We start from the raw sequence: 16,467 nt of genomic DNA, 5'->3' as shown, positions 1-16,467 counted from the left end.
TTCAGAGGAGTATTTTGAGCTGATCCCTGTGGCTCAGGACTTTGCCCCCTCATTTATTTCTTAGTTGCAGATGCCTTCCCTAAGGCTTTTGTACCCACTGCCGTCCGGGCCTCGCTGCTCCCGAGTCAAGCAGTGGAGAGCCAGAGCCTCTCCATAAAGCCACGATGCCGGCGGGAGAGGCCACTTTTGGGGCACCAGAGCTTTGTGTCCATCAGCCTTGGGCGCCTCCCTTGGCCAGGCACAACCAGAACAGCAAAGTGAAAAGCAGCAGCCAGCCCTGCTTTGCTTCCTCACCATCTTTCACCGGCGTTCCCATGGGGCAAACAGCATTTTCCTGGGGATTAAACCTCTCCTTATGGCTGGGAAGAATTCGTCTCCTCCCGCTGCTGGTGCGGAGCCCACGCCAGCTCCACGCGCGGCAACAGCTCAGCCAAGGGGGCCGCAAGGCATGAAAATCCACACTCCGAGGCATGTCCTGGCTCGTCCTGGGCTCCGGGGTATTTATTTCTGATATCTCTCCAAGAGCTGTTCCAGAACAGAATACCTTCTCTCTCACGAAAGCCCACAGGGGTTTCCCCCACCCCATGACCCTGGGAGAAGGCTTTGACCTGACTCCCAGCCTGGAGAAGTGGGATCAGCAAAGGCACAGACAGGGGAGGATGCAGTGGTTTCTGGTCTATTTGCTGCCTGCTCGGCCACAGCACCTTTCCCTTCGGCTCCTGCGCTCACGCACGCTCTGGCTCATCCCCAAACACAGCAAACCCCTCTTGGGAGGCTACAGGCTGTTCCCCAGCCTCCGGGAGCAGCAATCCCAAGCCAAGAACAAGCCAACAAAATCTGCTCCCCTCTGCCCTCCCGCCCTGATATCCCATGCAGGGAGAGGGGTAGGCAAGACGGGAGCCCCCCCGTCTCCTTCCCTGCGCCGCTGTCACTCCCCCATCCCCTCCGGTACCCCCAGAGGTGCAGGTCACGCGCCAGCGCAGAACCAGAAGCGCAGCCCTTTCCCTTCCCAACACGTGAAGCACTCGGCCACCAGCGGAGCCTCGCGCCTCTGAGCTCGGCGAGGGCCATGGCTGAGTGCGGCCCTTTGAACCCGCGCGCTGCCATGACAGAGCCTGCTTTCTGCCAGCCGTGCCCGGGGATGGAGGAGCCGCCTCTGCCCTTCCCAGCAGCCCAGGTCCAGCCTGGAGAAAAGGAGACAGAGACCCCCTAGCATTGCCCACAGATCTCCGAGCGCGTTACAAGGTCCTAACTGGCACCCGGAGATCCGGTGCCTGCCCACCTCCTGCAGACCCACCCTGGGATGAGAGCAGTGGTGGTGCCCCATCCCTGGAGGGGTTCCAGGCCAGGTTGGATGGGGCTTAGAGCCCCTGATCCAGTGGGAGGTGTCCCTGCCCATGGCAGGGGGTGGGACTGGGTGGGCTTTGAGGTCCCTTCTGACTCAAACCATTCTGTGATTCGAGGATTTCCAGCTCTCTGCTGCCAGCGATCGCCCCAGAGCCTTGCCAGGGAACCACAGCCACCTTTACATTCAATTAGATGGACATTACCCCTTCCCTTTCTAGTGATTAACACAGGTTTAATTGCTACGGGATCAGGGCAGACGTTTCTCTGTCCCGCTGGGTGCAGGCTGTGCTGTTGCAAACACCTGGATTTCAACTGGCTGCATCGTTTTGCAGCCAAGGGGCTGGCGGAGCCTCTGCTCAGCCCTGCCCACCACCCCAAACCTCTGCTCCATCCTGCACCCCACAAACACTGGCAGCCTCTGAGCAAAGGCCACAATCCTCCCTTCCAGGAATGCTCCACAATTCCCTGCGCACAAGAGCTTGTGGCCTTCAGCACGTCCATGCCAAGGCTCAGGGGAGGCCACCTCCATCTCCATCTTCAGCCAAAGTCACCAGAACCACCGCCAGAGCTTTGAAAACCCATCCATAAATGCAAAGTGACCAAGTGTGCTCAACACTGAAACGAGAACTGAAGCCAAGGTCACTTACCGCACCCCTGGTGCCGGGTCTGGGCTAAGAACGCAGCCAGCGCGTGCTCACGAGCAGAATCTCACTCCATCAGACAAGGTCCTGGATCACAGCGATTCCTCATTTCAAGGGACAGAACTCAACTCGGGCCTCTGGACACCGACCTCTCTAATGCTTCTCTTCTCCGGATGGAAGCCAAGATAAACCAGAACGCGCTGTCGGCTGCCCCGAAGCTCCTGCTCTGTCGACATCCCAAGCAGAGCCAGCCCTGCTCCGAGAGAACACAACCTCCCCTCGCGCCCAGCTCTACGCCTCGCCTGGTGCGCGAGGAGCTGCAGGAAGGAGCAAGGTAGAGAAGAAAAAAATCAAGATTATAAATCTAAAATTTTATTGAGACAAAAAAAAAAAAACAACAAAACCAAACCTGACAGAGCTCGGTATGAAGTTAAAATCCAAACACGTACTTTACATTTAAACAACGTTTTTCACAGAAACCTAAACACATGCTTTTAAAAAAAGGTTTGTACAATGCAAGTCGAGATACAGACCACCCTACGAGGAGGGGCCGGGAGTCTGGTGGGGCTCAAAACTCCAGACGTTAAATAGTTCGGCATTTGTAATAAATCTGACTTAAAAAACCCCCGCTGCAGAGGTTCCAGGTACCAGATCGGCTCCAGCAGCAAGGGCCGGCCTCCGACAAACAATCGCTTGGTATGGGAGAACAGGGAATTGATTTTTTTGCCTTCTGCCGCTGTCAAATTCCTCTCCCTCCCACAACTAAAGGGGTTCCTAGTGCTGCTGGCTGGACATCAAATTCAGGTGAGAAAAGGAACAAGGAGTCTCTCTCTCTCCCCCCCCCCACCCAAGGTTTGAAAAATAGCACCTTATAATGGACAAAAGGGTAGAAAGGCTTTCAAAGGGTTAAAATCCATTCCCACATCCAATGCATGTGTCAGGAACTGGCAGTTCTGCTGCGGGACAATCCGGATCACAAGTTTGCAGCTTCACAAGTCTCCCATCCCCACCCCCCTTAAAAACAGCTCACAGGGTTTCAAGGATCTCAGCTCCGGAGACTTGGACATTCACAGCTTCAGTCTCGAGCGGCCCCGTCTCCCTGGTTCTGTCGTCAATACTGGGCTCCCTTCCTCCCTCCCCCCTTTTGTTTTTCCTCGTTTGAATTCTGTTTCTTTAAAAAAACCCAACTCTGGAAATGATCTGGAACGTCGTCACCAGAGCTCATCGCCCTCCCTCCCAAAGAGACAGAGTCCCTCCCGTCCCTCCCGTCCCACCCCCTCCCTCCCCCCAGCCCCCCAAAACACCAGTAAATAGCAAAAAAAGGAGAAAAAAACCCAAAACTACACACATGCTACGCCGTAAAAATGCAGAGTTAACACTATTGGGAAGAAGGCTGTGGGTTGCTGAGATGGTCTTTGAAGAACAAGCAGTATCCGTCTGCACTCCCTCGCCCCAGCCCACCCCCCCAGGGATAGTCCTTCACGGAAGGGGCTTTGCCTCCTCACCCCCAAGCTGCAATTACACAGCTTTGAACCCCCCAACCCCAATTCCCCCCCTCTCCACTATCCCCCTGCCCTTCCCTCCCCTCCCAAAGCGAGCCGGGCTGGTTGGAATCTGTACGCAGCGTGAAGCCGCATTAAAGCAGTTGCGCAGCTGCAGGGCACAGAAACCATACTGGTCTCTTCAAAGGGCATCTTCTCCAGCCATCTCTACGCTCCCAAGCGAGCAAAGCCGCGTTCTCTCCCCCTCCTGCTCAAACCCACAGTTCAGATCTTTATACAAAGGCTGGCCAGCGCGGGGGCCGGGGCGTTTAGTTCTTGTCCTCTTTCTTGTCATCATCCTCTGAAGGGTAGGAATGCCATGTCAACCTCTCCTCATAGAAGGAGATGACCACCTGCGGGCACTTGATGTTGGCTTCCTTGGCAGGGACCAGGTCGGCCTCGTCAGAGTTCTTCCTAAAGGTGAGAGGAGAGGAATGAGTTAGGAGGCTGAGAGGGGAGATGGAAGAAGTGGAGAGAGGAGAAAAAACAAGAAGTGAGAGGTAAACAGAGTCCTTGAGCTGCGCAGGGGATCCAAGCGGCCCCTTCCCAAGTGGCTCCGGAGCAGGGAGAAGCAGCACATGAGCCCAGGAGAAATCACAGAATGGTTTGGGTTGGAAAGGACCTCAAAGCCCATCCAGTCCCACCCCCTGCCATGGGCAGGGACACCTCCCACTGGATCAGGTTGCTCCAAGCCCCATCCAGCCTGGCCTGGAACCCCTCCAGGGATGGGGCAGCCACCACTGCTCTGGGCAACCTGGGCCAGGGCCTCACCATCCTCACAGCGAAACATTTCTGCCTAAGATCTCATCTCAATCTCCCCTCTTTCAGCACAAAACCATTCCCCCTTGTCCTGTCCCTGCCCTCCCTGACCCAGAGCCCCTCCCCACCTTTTCTGCAGCCCCTTTCAGCACTGGAAGCTGCTCTAAGGGGGAGCCTTCTCTTCTCCAGGCTGAAGAACCTCAACTCTCCCAGCCTGTCCTCGTACAGGAGGTGCTGCAGCCCTCGGATCATCTCCGTGGCCTCCTTTGGACTCGCTCCAACAGCTCCATGTCTTTCCTGTGCAGGGGACTCCAGAACTGGATGCAGGGCTCCAGGTGGGGTCTCACCAGAGCGGAGCAGAGGGGCAGAATCCCCTCCTTCCCTGCTGGTCCCACAGGTTTGGATGCAGCCCAGGACACGTTTGTTTTCTGGGCCATGAGCACACCTTGCTGGCTCATATCGAGCATCTCATCTGTCAGTTCAGCTCTAAGTTGTTGAGGATGGGGAGAAGCCGAATCAAGGATGCAGCCCTGACCTCAGCCACTCCATCCTTCCGAGACAGTGCAAAAGCAAATGACTCTCACACCTATGCCTGCCTGGTCCGGCTCCTGTGCCAGTGACAGCCCTGCGTCACCGCAGCCGAAAGGGACGTAGTCATCATCACAGCTCTCCTGTGAGTGCAGCCTTCCAGAACTGCAGCCCGTGACAGGACACCGTGCCCGTCTCTCTCCCCAAATCCTGCCTGCTGCGGGGAGACAACTTAAAGAGCCGCACGATCCCAAGGGCCCTACCTGCTCGTTTCACATCCACGTTAGCCTCAGTGCAGAGGGGTCGCCTCAGGCAGCAGCGCCATCGCGAGAGGTTGGGTGCCAGGTAGCAGGGACTCCCCGGGTGCAGGTCCTTCCCTCTCTGGCACAGAATAAGTGAAGATGTGACAGACACAAAGCCACACTCACCACTTCATCAGGAACATGAGCTCCCCGCTGGAATCCGTGGCACCGATGATTCGCTCTGGCTCAAATCCCCGGGCAAAGCCTCGCGGTTTCTCTGACTGCAAAGAGAGAAGTTTCCCGTTGTAGCATCGCGCATGACAGCCAGGGCCCTGCGTCCAGTCACCAGCACACGCTGGGGGCGGCTCAGAAAGGTTCTGCATATCGGACTCAATAATGATTGAGTCCATGGGGAATTGTGCCAACCACTCAGGTGTAATCCCACTGTGCTGAGGTGACCTGGCACGGCACAGTGGAGCACCCTGCTCATGCCGCAAGCAGAGGACCTGATTTCCAAGGCCCTGCTGGCCAAACCCTTGTACCAGCCCAGATTCAGCAGCTCCTAGGATGAAAACCAGACTGCAGAGCCTTTTACTGCCCCATTTCTCAGGCAGCTGTCAACACCCTGAGCAGGAGGCTCTCTGATCCACCCCAAGTGGGACAACAAGCAACCCCTGTCTCCTGTTTTACCCCATCTCCATACCCTTGTGGCTCAAGAATTGGCCTTTCAGTTTAGAGCTGGCCCAGGCCTGACAAAGAAGTCTGGCTTTGACAACAGCTCATGCCTCCTTCCAGGAGCCACACCTTCTCAAAAGCGCTTCGGCAGCATCTTGCTGAAGTAGAACAGTTTCCTCTCCATGCAGAACAATTTGATTGAGGCTTTGGAGTCTTTTGCTGCCAGACTCCATGCCAAACACAGACAGAAAACCCATCCTGCCTCACCTCCTCCTTCTTCTTCTTTGGTTTGCTCTCCTCGCCTTTATCCTCTGTGTCCGACTCCGCTTTGCGTTTGCTTCCCTCAGACTTCTCACTCTCATGCGCAGTTTTCTGGGACTGCAGGAACTCTGCGATGAGGTCTGGGCAGTCCAGGTTCTCCTCGGGTTCCCATGTATTATCCTCACTGCAACCAAGGATAACAGCAGAGTTTTACTCACAGGAAGCTTTGCCACAGCTGTTGCTGCCAAGAAAAGCCCTGGACTTCTCAGGGAAGTCATGGGAAGATGCTGAGGGAAGCAGCCATTGGGATGCAAGGGTCCTCGCCCCATGGAACAGGACCCTGGCCTAATCCAGGCAGGAATGCCAGAGGGCAGGGCAGTTATTTCCCCTCTCAGAAGCAAATATATAATTCATTTTACCCTGCTGCTTGTTTCCCCCTTGGTTAAAGAGGGGGAAGACCCACCAGAGGCAGAAACGGGACCTTCGCCCCCCAGGCTGTGCTCTCACCGCCCTGAGGAGGGAAATGGAGCCGCGGGAGGGGCTGGAGCCCAGAGGCGGCTGAGGGACCTGGGGCTGCTTAGGCTGGAGGAGGCTGAGGGGAGACCTCATCACCCTCTGCAATTCCCAGAAAGAGCTTTCTTTTCCAAAGAAACAAGTGACAGGACAAGAGGAAATGGCCTCAAGTTGTGCCAAGGTAGGTTTAAATTGGATATTAAGAAAAAATTCTTCACTGACAGAGTGGTGAAGCCCTGGCAGAGGCTGCCCAGGGTGGTGGAATCTCCATCCCTGGAGGGGATCAAAAAACATGCCAACATAGCACTTGGGGACATGGTTTAGTGCACAGTGGGGTTGGGCTGACAGTTGGACTGGATGAGCTTAGAGGGCTTTTCCAAGCTTAATGATTTCATGATTCTATGATTACAGCTCAAGGCATTCAGCACAGCGTTTTTATCACTGTGGCTGCCCTTGGCCTGTTTGCTCCACAAGGAGAGGCCAGGGAGGCTGATCCACCTGACTGGAGAGGCTTCGGGAGCCAAAGGCAACACAATGCTCGTGCTGGAGTGGCCCAGCACCCACTCCACAGCAGCAGACACTTACTCTGAGAAGCCCTTCCACTTCAGCAGATATTCCACTTTGCCCTTCACCACTCGCCGATCCAGCACCTTCTCCACCACATACTCCTCCTCCTCTTCCTCTAACACCTCTTCCACTTTCTTCTTGTTCTGTTTTTTTCCCATTGTGCTGGCCAGTTTTTCAGCTTACGGGCGACGCTGCTAGAAGAGGAGAGAGAACCACACATTTGTGTTAAGGTCAGGTTGGCCTTTGCCAGGCAGCAAACACATTGGATACAGCACAGGAATGCTGCTTTGGAGATGGAAATCTTTCCATGTGCTGCTTTGGACATGGAAATAGAAGAGATGGCCAGGATGGTCCTGCCAGCCAAAAAGACAAACAGGAAACTCCAGCAGGAGCTGCTGCATTTACACTACGCCTTGTTCAGCCTGGAGAAGAGAAGGTTCCAGGGAGACCTTAGAGCAGCCTCCAGAACTGAAAGGGGCTTCAGGAAAGCTGGGGAGGGGCTCAGGATCAGGGAGTGCAGGGACAGGATGAGGGAGACTGAGATGTGTTATCAGGTAGAAATTCTTGAGGGGTTCAAGGCCAGGTTGGATGGGGCTTGGAGCAGCCTGGTGCAGTGGGAGGTGTCACTGGACCTCAGTTCCAGAGGCAGGGGAACTGGATGGGCTTTGAGGTTCCTTCCAACCCAAAACATTCCATGATCCTTTCTGATGTGTAACTTCAGCCTTTTTCTCTCCCCAAGCACCTTATTTCACCAAATCCATCAAGACTCTGCTCAATTCCACCCATGCTGTGTCCCTGTTTTCAGCACATCATGTCTCAGCCTTGCTGCTCCTGTGTGCTGATGGTGAAGAAATGAAGCCACATCCTAGATCAACTGCTCCACACCTTGTCCTTCCTCTGCCGAATTCTGAGCATCCCCCCTCAACCTGCTCTTTCCTCACCTCACAGCCCTGCCTCGGGCTGCAGGAAGCAGCTGCAGAGCAGCAGAAGGGAGCCAGCGTGACACCGCTATTAACTAAGAGTTAATAAACAGTTAATCCAAGTTAAACACAAGTCTCAGCCCCTGGTACCGAGCTCCCCATGTTCATTTCGTTGCTGGTTCATGGATGTGCACTCTGAGGTATTTATCTAACTCACCAACGCAGAAAACCTTTATTTTTTTCCTCCCTTATCTTCTAGAGCTGTTTAAACAGTGAAAATTTCCTGCCTGTGTCTCTGGTGCTCACTGGGAAGCAGCTGAAGCTATGCAGGGCGGGGAAAACTCTGGCCTGACAGCCCAAGGCTACCTGCCGTACACACCTAACACGGGACAGGGCGGCCCTCGGCACAGCTCCCTGCACTCTGCTCACGTCAAGGGGATGGCAGAGGAGCGGCAGCTCTGCCAGCACGCCAGGCGCTTCCCCCAGGCTGAAACGAAACACCTCAGGGAGCCAAAAACCACAGAGGGGCCCCGCTTCCCCAGCTCGGACTAGTGCGAACAGTGCGGCTGGGCAGATCAGAGCCTCTCCTGGGAATGGCCATCCACCTCGTCCCTGCTATGAGGCAGGGGTGCCTGTTAATCCTCCCTCCAGTACCCGCAAATTCTCTCCAGTCACTTCTTACTGGTACCAGTTACACCAAGAGGTCCCAGCCTCACAGACAAGATCCCGAGCCACCGCACAGCCCCATGAGGGGAGACACCAACAGAACCTTAGCTTGGGTGGGAAGGGGATGCAGGAAGGTTTTTTTTCCTTAGGTTTCAGGAGGACGTGGAGCCCTCTGGTTCCCTGAGCTCCCCCTCAGCCTCTGCTCCAAAGCCTGCGCATGCAGCCGGGCGCGCGGAATGAGTTGCACTGATTCAGGCCGACTGAAGGGTCAGGAGATTCCAAGCCTCCCCATCTGTTATCTCTGATAAGCAGTGATGCCATCACAGAGAGCCGCCGGCAAAGCTAGCAACAGGACCCAGACCGCTGAAACAAACTGTGCTCCGCAGCCTCCCCACAGCCCACACCACCCAAGAGCTGCCCAGGAGCGTTCCCAGATGGAGCCCTGAGGAATACTTCTCTTTTATTCCCATAAAACACATATTTTCTGGAAATTGGCTGGTGAGTAGGGCAAACATTGTCTCCTCAGAAACTTTAGTTGTTAGGTTATCTTGAATTGGCCAGAATAAATTTCAGCTGGCAAAACCTACCTAAATCAGGGCTGGTTTATACAGCAAAACAAAAATCCTGCAGATCTACCCTGGCTGAAGGAGACGGATGAGTTTGGGAATGGCCTCAGCTCCTGGGGTACGTCTGGATAAGCTCCTTCACATAGAAGATGCTGGGGAGCTGCCTTGCAGCATCCTCCAAAGGAGAAAGGTTACAAACGAGCCCCACAAGGCTCAAAAGAGCAGCAGAAGCCAGGGCAGAGCGGATGCGAGGGAACCGAGCCCAGAAACCACACTCCAGAGCATCCTGGCTCCGCTGCCAGCTCCCAGCCAGGGCTGCAGGGCAGCCGAGGGGCACAGTAGAGCGCAGAGGGAGAAGGCAGCACCTCTTGGCTTGGCAGGCACCAGACCAACATGTTTATCCTTGTGCCAGCGCTCGGGCTCTCGCCCACTCGAGGACTTGGCTTTTGGATTTTCAAGCAAAAACCCTGATATACTTGAGTTAGAAACCCCAAGCTTGAAGCCGCTATCACAATAACCTCCACCCACTGTGTAAGTGTTATTTCAGAGATGCAAAAATTGGGACTGAAAACTTTAATAGCCAGAAACTAAACTGCTGAACTCTCTACACAGCATTTGGCCACGTGGGAACCACACGTGACTGTACCCGTGTGAGCATCACCATCCTCTCCTGCTGTTCCTCCCTGCAGCGGGGCACTGCTCCACGACAGCCAAGCACTCCCTGCATTCCCAACTCCAGTAGGTATTAGTCAAGGGAAGCTGTAAAGAAGCTGGAACATGTTTCTGTGGAAGTCCTGAGTCTCTCTTCCCAAAGAGCAAACAATTTGCCAGTCCTAGTGCTAATGGGAAGGGAAAGCTCAAACTGCCTTGAGGTAACAGGGCTGGTCCCAGTCCCAAATGCAAGTTCCACACACCCCCAATGTGCACACCAATCTCAATCTCCACAAAAACACAGACAGCTCTGTCCCAATACTGACAACCAGGTCAACGGGTGCTCCGGAGTAGAGAATAACTTGCTGGCAGACTGAATTCTATCCTTTACATCTTAGAATGATGGAGTCATGGCCTTGAACACCTTAAATTCTACGGAGCAACATCATGAACTTGCTGGCAAAGCGATTTAAACAGATGGGATGGGGCTTGGAGCAACTGGATCCAGTGGGAGGAGTCCCTGGCCAAGGCAGGGGATTGGAACTAGATGGACTTTAAGGTCCCTTCTGACCCAAGCCATCCCACGATTCTATGACATTCCATGATTCTATAATTCCATGAATATCAGAGGACATCCAGTCCCTCAGGGATGAACTTTATCGCCCTGTTTGATGGAGGAAAACTCAACCACATGGGAACAGCCACTAAAACAGAGCTAGACAAGAACATCCATCAGAGAGGTTTCTCCCTCCTCAGCTCCTGGGCTGGAACAGACCAAAAGCATCCTTAATCAGAGGCCAACACAAAGCAGCAACGCTGAAGAGGAGGCCAGGCTGCCTGGCACCGCCTCAGCTGGTGGGCAACACAACAATGTAAAGCCTCGACCCACCGCCAGCAGCTAATCCTGAGCAGGAGCCAGCGCTGCAGCAGGAAGCCCTGGGATCATGTTTCAGTCTGCAACTCTTCAGGCAGTTCCTTCCTCCCTCCATCCTCCTCCTCTGGCACCGCGTGGCTGATGGAGAAAGGGGCCAGAGGCGATTCCCATGAAGGAGCTGTTGCAGCTCTGACTACGGCAAATAAACTCCAAGATGGCCCAGAGGGGCGAGATCTCTGGCTTCCTTGCTTTCAGCCGCAGGCAGAAGGGTTTTAGACAGAAGTGCTGTGGCTGTGGCTCGAAGATGGCCTTGTTTTTAAGGCACCTAAGGATGCAGAGCTGGATCACCAGGGCCGCTTGAGGAAGGCAACTGGATCAGAGGGTCTAACGGTAGAGGAGCTGCTGGAACTGGAGGTGTGCTGGGCAGGCGGGTGTGGAAAGGAAAACAGAGGCAGCAGGGCAACGCAACCCTGCGGAGCCGGCGTTTCATTGTGGTAAGGCTGGGCAGAGAGGATGCAAATCCAGAGCCAGGAGCACTTTGAGAAAGAGCTGGCCAAGGGGAGGGACAAAATCCCCAGAGCAAATGGCTGCAGCAACCACACCTCAGCGTTTGGCCAGTAGCAGCTTCACTGGAGTCCCTGCGCAATTGAGGCCTGTTCCTCTTGGCAGATGTTCCCATTCCTGCTCCAGGCATTGACCCCACCAAGTGCCAGGGACCTGCTCCACCTCCGTGGTCTCTCTAGACGCCTGCGGTTACCCTGCCGTCCCATCCAGCAGGGACAATGGATTTGCCTCCAGAGCCTGCAAGCCATAGAGCTGCTCTGGGTGGGAAGGCTGAGCTGTAGTTCCAGCATCTGCTGGTAGAAATGGTACAGATTTCAGCGCTGGAGCAGCAACACAGAGGGAAGGTGCTGCACGGGCCTTGCTGCACTGCAGTCAAACCGCAGCTTTGTAAGAAGGGGACTTTGGCCCCTCCAGGGCACAAACTCAGTGCCTGGCTTTATCTGTGGGGCATCCGAGCTGCTCCCCACGCCCTCTTCCTCTGCGGAACAGTGTGCTCGGCAAAGATTTCAGCCTTCTGCCACCAGGAATACCCAAACCCTCTGATTTTAGTTATTGAAAACAAACCACAGCCACCAAAAGGGCTGGCAGGCTTCGGGTCTCCAGAGGAAAGGGGAGAGGCTGAACCACCCCCACCTACTTGGAAAGGCAGCGCAGGAGAGCTCACCCCATGCTCTGCTCCCTCATCTCCAGGGCTTTCAAATAACCATGTTTCACTCACACCGAGCTCCTACACGTGGACTGAAACCGTTTCCTTTCACCTGGGCGTTTTTGTGGAGGGCTGACAGCTCCTGTCACACTTCTGGGAGATGCTCACATCTACAAGATGTGAGGCTGGATGGGTCCTGCCCAGAGAGATCACAGCAGGAGCTCAGGTTCCTAAAACTCAGCTTCAGTTTTCTACACCTGGTTTATATTGAAAAATACAATTTTGAGACAACATTCGTGATGGGCCCATGCCACATATTTTATCCTCAGGATGACAGGCTGAGTATTGGGGTTGTTCAGCCTGGAGAAGAGAAGGCAGTAGGGAGACCTTAGAGCAGCTTCCAGTGCTGAAAGGGGCTGTAGAAAAGCTGGGGAGGGGCTCTGGATCAGGGAGGGCAGGGATAGGATGGGGGGAACAGTTTTCAGCTGAAAAAGGGGAGGTTGAGATGACATCTTAGGGAGAATGTTTCGCTGTGAGGGTGGGAAGGCCCTGGCCCAGGGTGCCCAAAGCAGTGGTGGTGCCCCATCCCTGGAGGGGTTCCAGGCCAGGTTGGATGGGGCTTGGAGCCCCTGATCCAGTGGGAGGTGTCCCTGCCCATGGTAGGGGTGGAACTGGATGTGCTTTGAGGTCCCTTCTGACTCAAACCATTCCGTGATTCTATGAAATCTTTCCCTTTTCATTTGCTGCTCCTTCCCTTTCGCTCAAGGCAAAGCTGAAATCCTTTGTGAAGGGGGAGGCTGAACAGAGAGAAACCGAAAGAACGGCATCTTCGTCTGTGGCTAAGAGGAAAGAGATCCAGGACACACCTAAGCCACTGGAAAAGAACTCACATAGGAGCAAAAGGCCATGAAGAGGCCCAGCTCAAAGAAGCCTGGTTACAGGGGCCAGAGGGACAGACAGCGGAGCGAGGGCTGGAGCTGCCAGCACGCCGTTGCAGGGAATCCGTGCTGGCACCACAAGATCTCCCGGAGATCCGCATCCACGCTGTGCAACCACTACTGGGCAAACGCAAACACCATCAGCACCGCTGGCTGGGACGCTTCCCTCGGGAGATGTCAAAGCTCTACCCAACACCCTTCTGTGGTGCCGGGCACTGATCCTCTTGGTAGGAAGTCAAAGGAAGGAAGGGCAAACCCAGAGGTTTGATTTCAGTACAGAGCAGCTCCATTCACTGTGCATTACAGGATTCGCAGTTCAGCTCAGCTTCGAGGAGTTTAAAAGTTAAAACGTTTCCTCCTCCTGCCTTCCTCAGACTTGGCTAGGATCACTCATCTCCTTACAGACTTACGAGCACGCCAAGTTTATCCTGTGAGCGCAGGGAAAGGCAGCAGGCATCGTTCCTTTGAAGTGGGAAGAAGCACGTTAAATCTTCCACTCTCCAGAACCTGAAAACGGTTCTGGAAAGTCTGAGTGAGAGCTCGAGCCTTTGAGCAGAGACCAGGCTAAAGGAAAGCTGCAACCTCCAAGCTCAGCCACATCATTCGAAGTTAAATTCACAATCCAGGAGAGAAAGCACCACTCGATTGAAGGGAAACACACGGGGAACGGGAGGAAGAGAGAACCTGAAGGAAGAAATCCCATTGTGCAGAGAGGAATTCTGTTGTGTGAAGACAGACGCAGCTTCCGAACACTTTAGACAGGATCAACACTGGTGGACTCAGAGCAGGGATTTACCTCCATCTCCTTCCTTTTGTATTGAAAGGAGAAAGCATTGCCTCAAGTGCTGCAGGATTCCCAGCTTCCCAGTCTCCTCAGCACCTCCTCCCTCTCCAGAGCAACCCCTGCCAGCCTGCATCCCTAGGGACAGACGGATCGCATCCGGGGGCTCTTCCTGCCAGCACCCGCAGGCCCCTCACCTGCTTCCTTCTGCATTTCCCTGGCGGTGGCAGAGATCGGAGCAGCCACATCTGGTTCTCATCGCTGCCACTACCTCCTCAAGCACTAATGGAAACAGGGCCTGGGTCGCAAACCCAACAGGGATGTTGGCCCCAAACACTCCCATCGCCAACATCCTCCTCTCTCAGATGCACAAGAGGTTATTACATTGGGTTTTAAGTGATTAAAATCTGTCACAGCTGGAGTCTGCAATTATTCAGCCCAAACTCCCCTTTATACTTTGATCTCTCGGTTTTATAGGGACCACATCCGTGTGTGCTGCTCCCAAGCTGATCAAACTCAACACCGACAGCACTGCCACATCCCAAGGACCCCAATGCTCACCGCAGACACTCAGGCCACATTCTGGTTCTGCCATCTGGGGGGGAATGGGTCAGCCTGGAGCCAAACCCCACTGCCGCCCTCCCGGCCAGGCTCACATCTGCCACTTCCTCAGCAAAGCCTCGCTGCCTGCTTGTACAGAGAGATGAATCCCATTTGGGCTCCATCATCCCTTTCTAGAAGTCCTACTCTTCCCTTAAACACTTCAGAAGTTCCATTCCAAACACGGTTCAACTCCCTTGGTACCCAAATCCCCTCTCCTTCTCCAGGCTCCCAAACCTCCTCTTTTCCAGCAAAGGAGCCGGAGACATCCGGCCCTGCTGGGAGACCTGCCCCATCACCCCTTGCTGCAGGTGAGCAGGGACTCGACCCAAACCCAGCTCCCGGTTCCATCTCTCCCCTCCCTTTCCACAGCACATCCTTGCTTCCAGCCTGCCAGACACAGCCTCCCTTTTCCAGTGGGGTCTCCGCAGGGAAGCGCTCCCCCAGTCTCCCATCACTCCAGTTCACTCCACAGCAGCTCTTCCCCCTCGGGTCCCCCTGACGGGCTGCCATCCCGCTCCCTGCCCTCCCATTCCGCTCTCTCCAGAGCAGCTTCCCGCTCATTCTCCCCGCCAAAAGCTGACATTCATCCCCTCCCGCCCCCGACTCCCCTCCCTCCCCCTCTCCCTGGAGCTCTCCTTCCCATCAGCTCCCTCCCCTCCTCCTCACTCCAGGGGCTCCACCAGAGATATTTTAAAGCCCTTTCTCACCCAAATGCCACCCCCTCTTCCCAGCAGGGTCGCTACTCCAGCCTTTCCCCTTCTAAACTTCCCTCCTTGCTCCCACACTTGGCTTTGCCCCTGCTGGGTCCCCTTGGAGGGGTTCAGCCTTGCCAGCACCCCAATCCCCACAGCGCTCTTCCCAAAGGCCCCTCCATTGACACCCTAGCCCAGGACCCCTAAATATCGCCTCACCACTAACAACCCCCTCCCAGCACCTTTAACACCCCCCCTTCAGTAACACCCCCTCTCTCAGCATCCTTAAACCCCCTTCTCCACTAACACTTCCTCTCCTGGCACTCTCAAATCCTCTCTTGTCCGCAACCCCCCTCCCAGCACCCCTAACCCCCCTAAACCCTTTGTCTCCACAACCCCTCACTTTTGCAATAATCTCCCCTCAACATCTCCCACGCTTCTCCACCACCCCAAACCTCCTCCAACACCCTCAGCCACCACCTCATCCCCTAAACATCATTTCCCTCAGCAAATTCCCCTCAACTTCCCAGTAACATCCAGTCCCACCTAAGCCTCACTCCCCAAGGCCTCCCCAGTACTGCCCAGTCCCTCTCCAGCCCCAATCCCCAATCCCTCCCCAGTAATACTCGGTTCCATCTCAGCACCATTTCCCATTCCCTCCCCAGTAACACCCCGTCCCTCCCCAGCATCGCTTCCCCCGTCCTCCTACCAGTAACGCTCAGTTCCACCCCAGCACCGTTTCCCAATCCCCTCCCAGTAACGCCCAGTTTCCCCCCAGTCTCTCTACCCACTGCTCCCCGATATGGGGAGCAGCTCCCCCAGTACCACCCCCCCAGTACCACCCAGCTCCATCTCAGTACAGCTTTCCAACACCGTCCTCACCAGTAACATCCAGTTTCTCCCCAGTCTTTCTCCCCACTGCCCCCCGAGTAATACCCAGTTTCTCTCCACTGTCCCCCCCAGTAACGCTCCCCCCCAGTAACGCCCAGTTTCTCCCCAATCTCTCTCCCCACTGTCCCCCCCCAGTAACGCCGGGTTTCGCCCCAGTCCATTTCCCCACTGTCCCCCCAGTAACGCCGGGTTTCTCCCCAGTCCATTTCCCCACTGTCTCCCCCAGTAACGCCCAGTTTCTCCTCACTGTCCCCCCCAGTAACGCCCAGTTCCTCCCCAGCATCGCTCCCCAAGCCCCCCCCGCCCCAGTAACGCCCAGTCCCGCCCCGTCCCCGCTCCCCGTCCTCCCCCTCACCTTGCACAGCCCCGCCGGAGGGTGAGGGCGGCTGGGGCGCTGGGGGCGCTGGGCTGGGGCCGCGGGCCTGGCCGCTCGCTGTCCGCCTCCCTCGAACAAAAGAGCCCGGCCAGCCCCGCTGCCCGCCGCGAGCCTTGCGCATGCGCCGCGACCCGCGCCCGCCACGAGGCATCCTGGGAGATGTAGTTCCCCGCCCCGCCTCTACCGCTAGGCATGCTGGGCATTGTAGTCCCATATAGCCACCGC

General features: G+C 55.5%; 1 protein-coding gene across 2 annotated transcripts; it reads right to left on the bottom strand.

Annotated features, from left to right (window-relative positions):
* Positions 1-3,559: 3,559 nt before the first annotated feature.
* CBX1 (chromobox 1) lies at positions 3,560-16,369 on the bottom strand. 2 transcript variants are annotated; one of them, XM_054088722.1, is made up of 5 exons: positions 16,222-16,369; positions 7,093-7,268; positions 6,001-6,178; positions 5,245-5,339; positions 3,560-3,943 (listed from the first exon to the last, which is right to left on the bottom strand). In XM_054088722.1, exons 2-5 carry the CDS (start codon positions 7,230-7,232, stop codon positions 3,799-3,801), a joined length of 558 nt encoding a protein of 185 aa, XP_053944697.1. In that variant the 5' UTR covers positions 7,233-7,268; positions 16,222-16,369; the 3' UTR covers positions 3,560-3,798. The 2 variants fall into 2 exon arrangements, with proteins under 2 accessions (XP_053944697.1, XP_053944698.1); XM_054088723.1 differs by having other exon boundaries at positions 7,093-7,265.
* Between the last annotated feature and the right edge of the window lie 98 nt (positions 16,370-16,467).

This window comes from Cuculus canorus, chromosome 25, assembly GCF_017976375.1.
Source record: "Cuculus canorus isolate bCucCan1 chromosome 25, bCucCan1.pri, whole genome shotgun sequence".
In the NCBI taxonomy this organism is placed as follows: domain Eukaryota; kingdom Metazoa; phylum Chordata; class Aves; order Cuculiformes; family Cuculidae; genus Cuculus; species Cuculus canorus.
This window is presented reverse-complemented; position numbering and strand designations above follow the sequence as displayed.

Excerpts from the sequence above, each read along its gene's own strand:
- CBX1 (XM_054088722.1), bottom strand. The coding sequence starts at position 7,232 with ATGGGAAAAAAACAGAACAAGAAGAAAGTGGAAGAGGTGTTAGAGGAA. Across the intron at positions 6,179-7,092 it reads AAGTGGAAGGGCTTCTCAGA|TGAGGATAATACATGGGAAC; the intron begins GTAAGTGTCTGC and ends CCTTGGTTGCAG. Across the intron at positions 5,340-6,000 it reads CAAAGAAGAAGAAGGAGGAG|TCAGAGAAACCGCGAGGCTT; the intron begins GTGAGGCAGGAT and ends CTCTCTTTGCAG.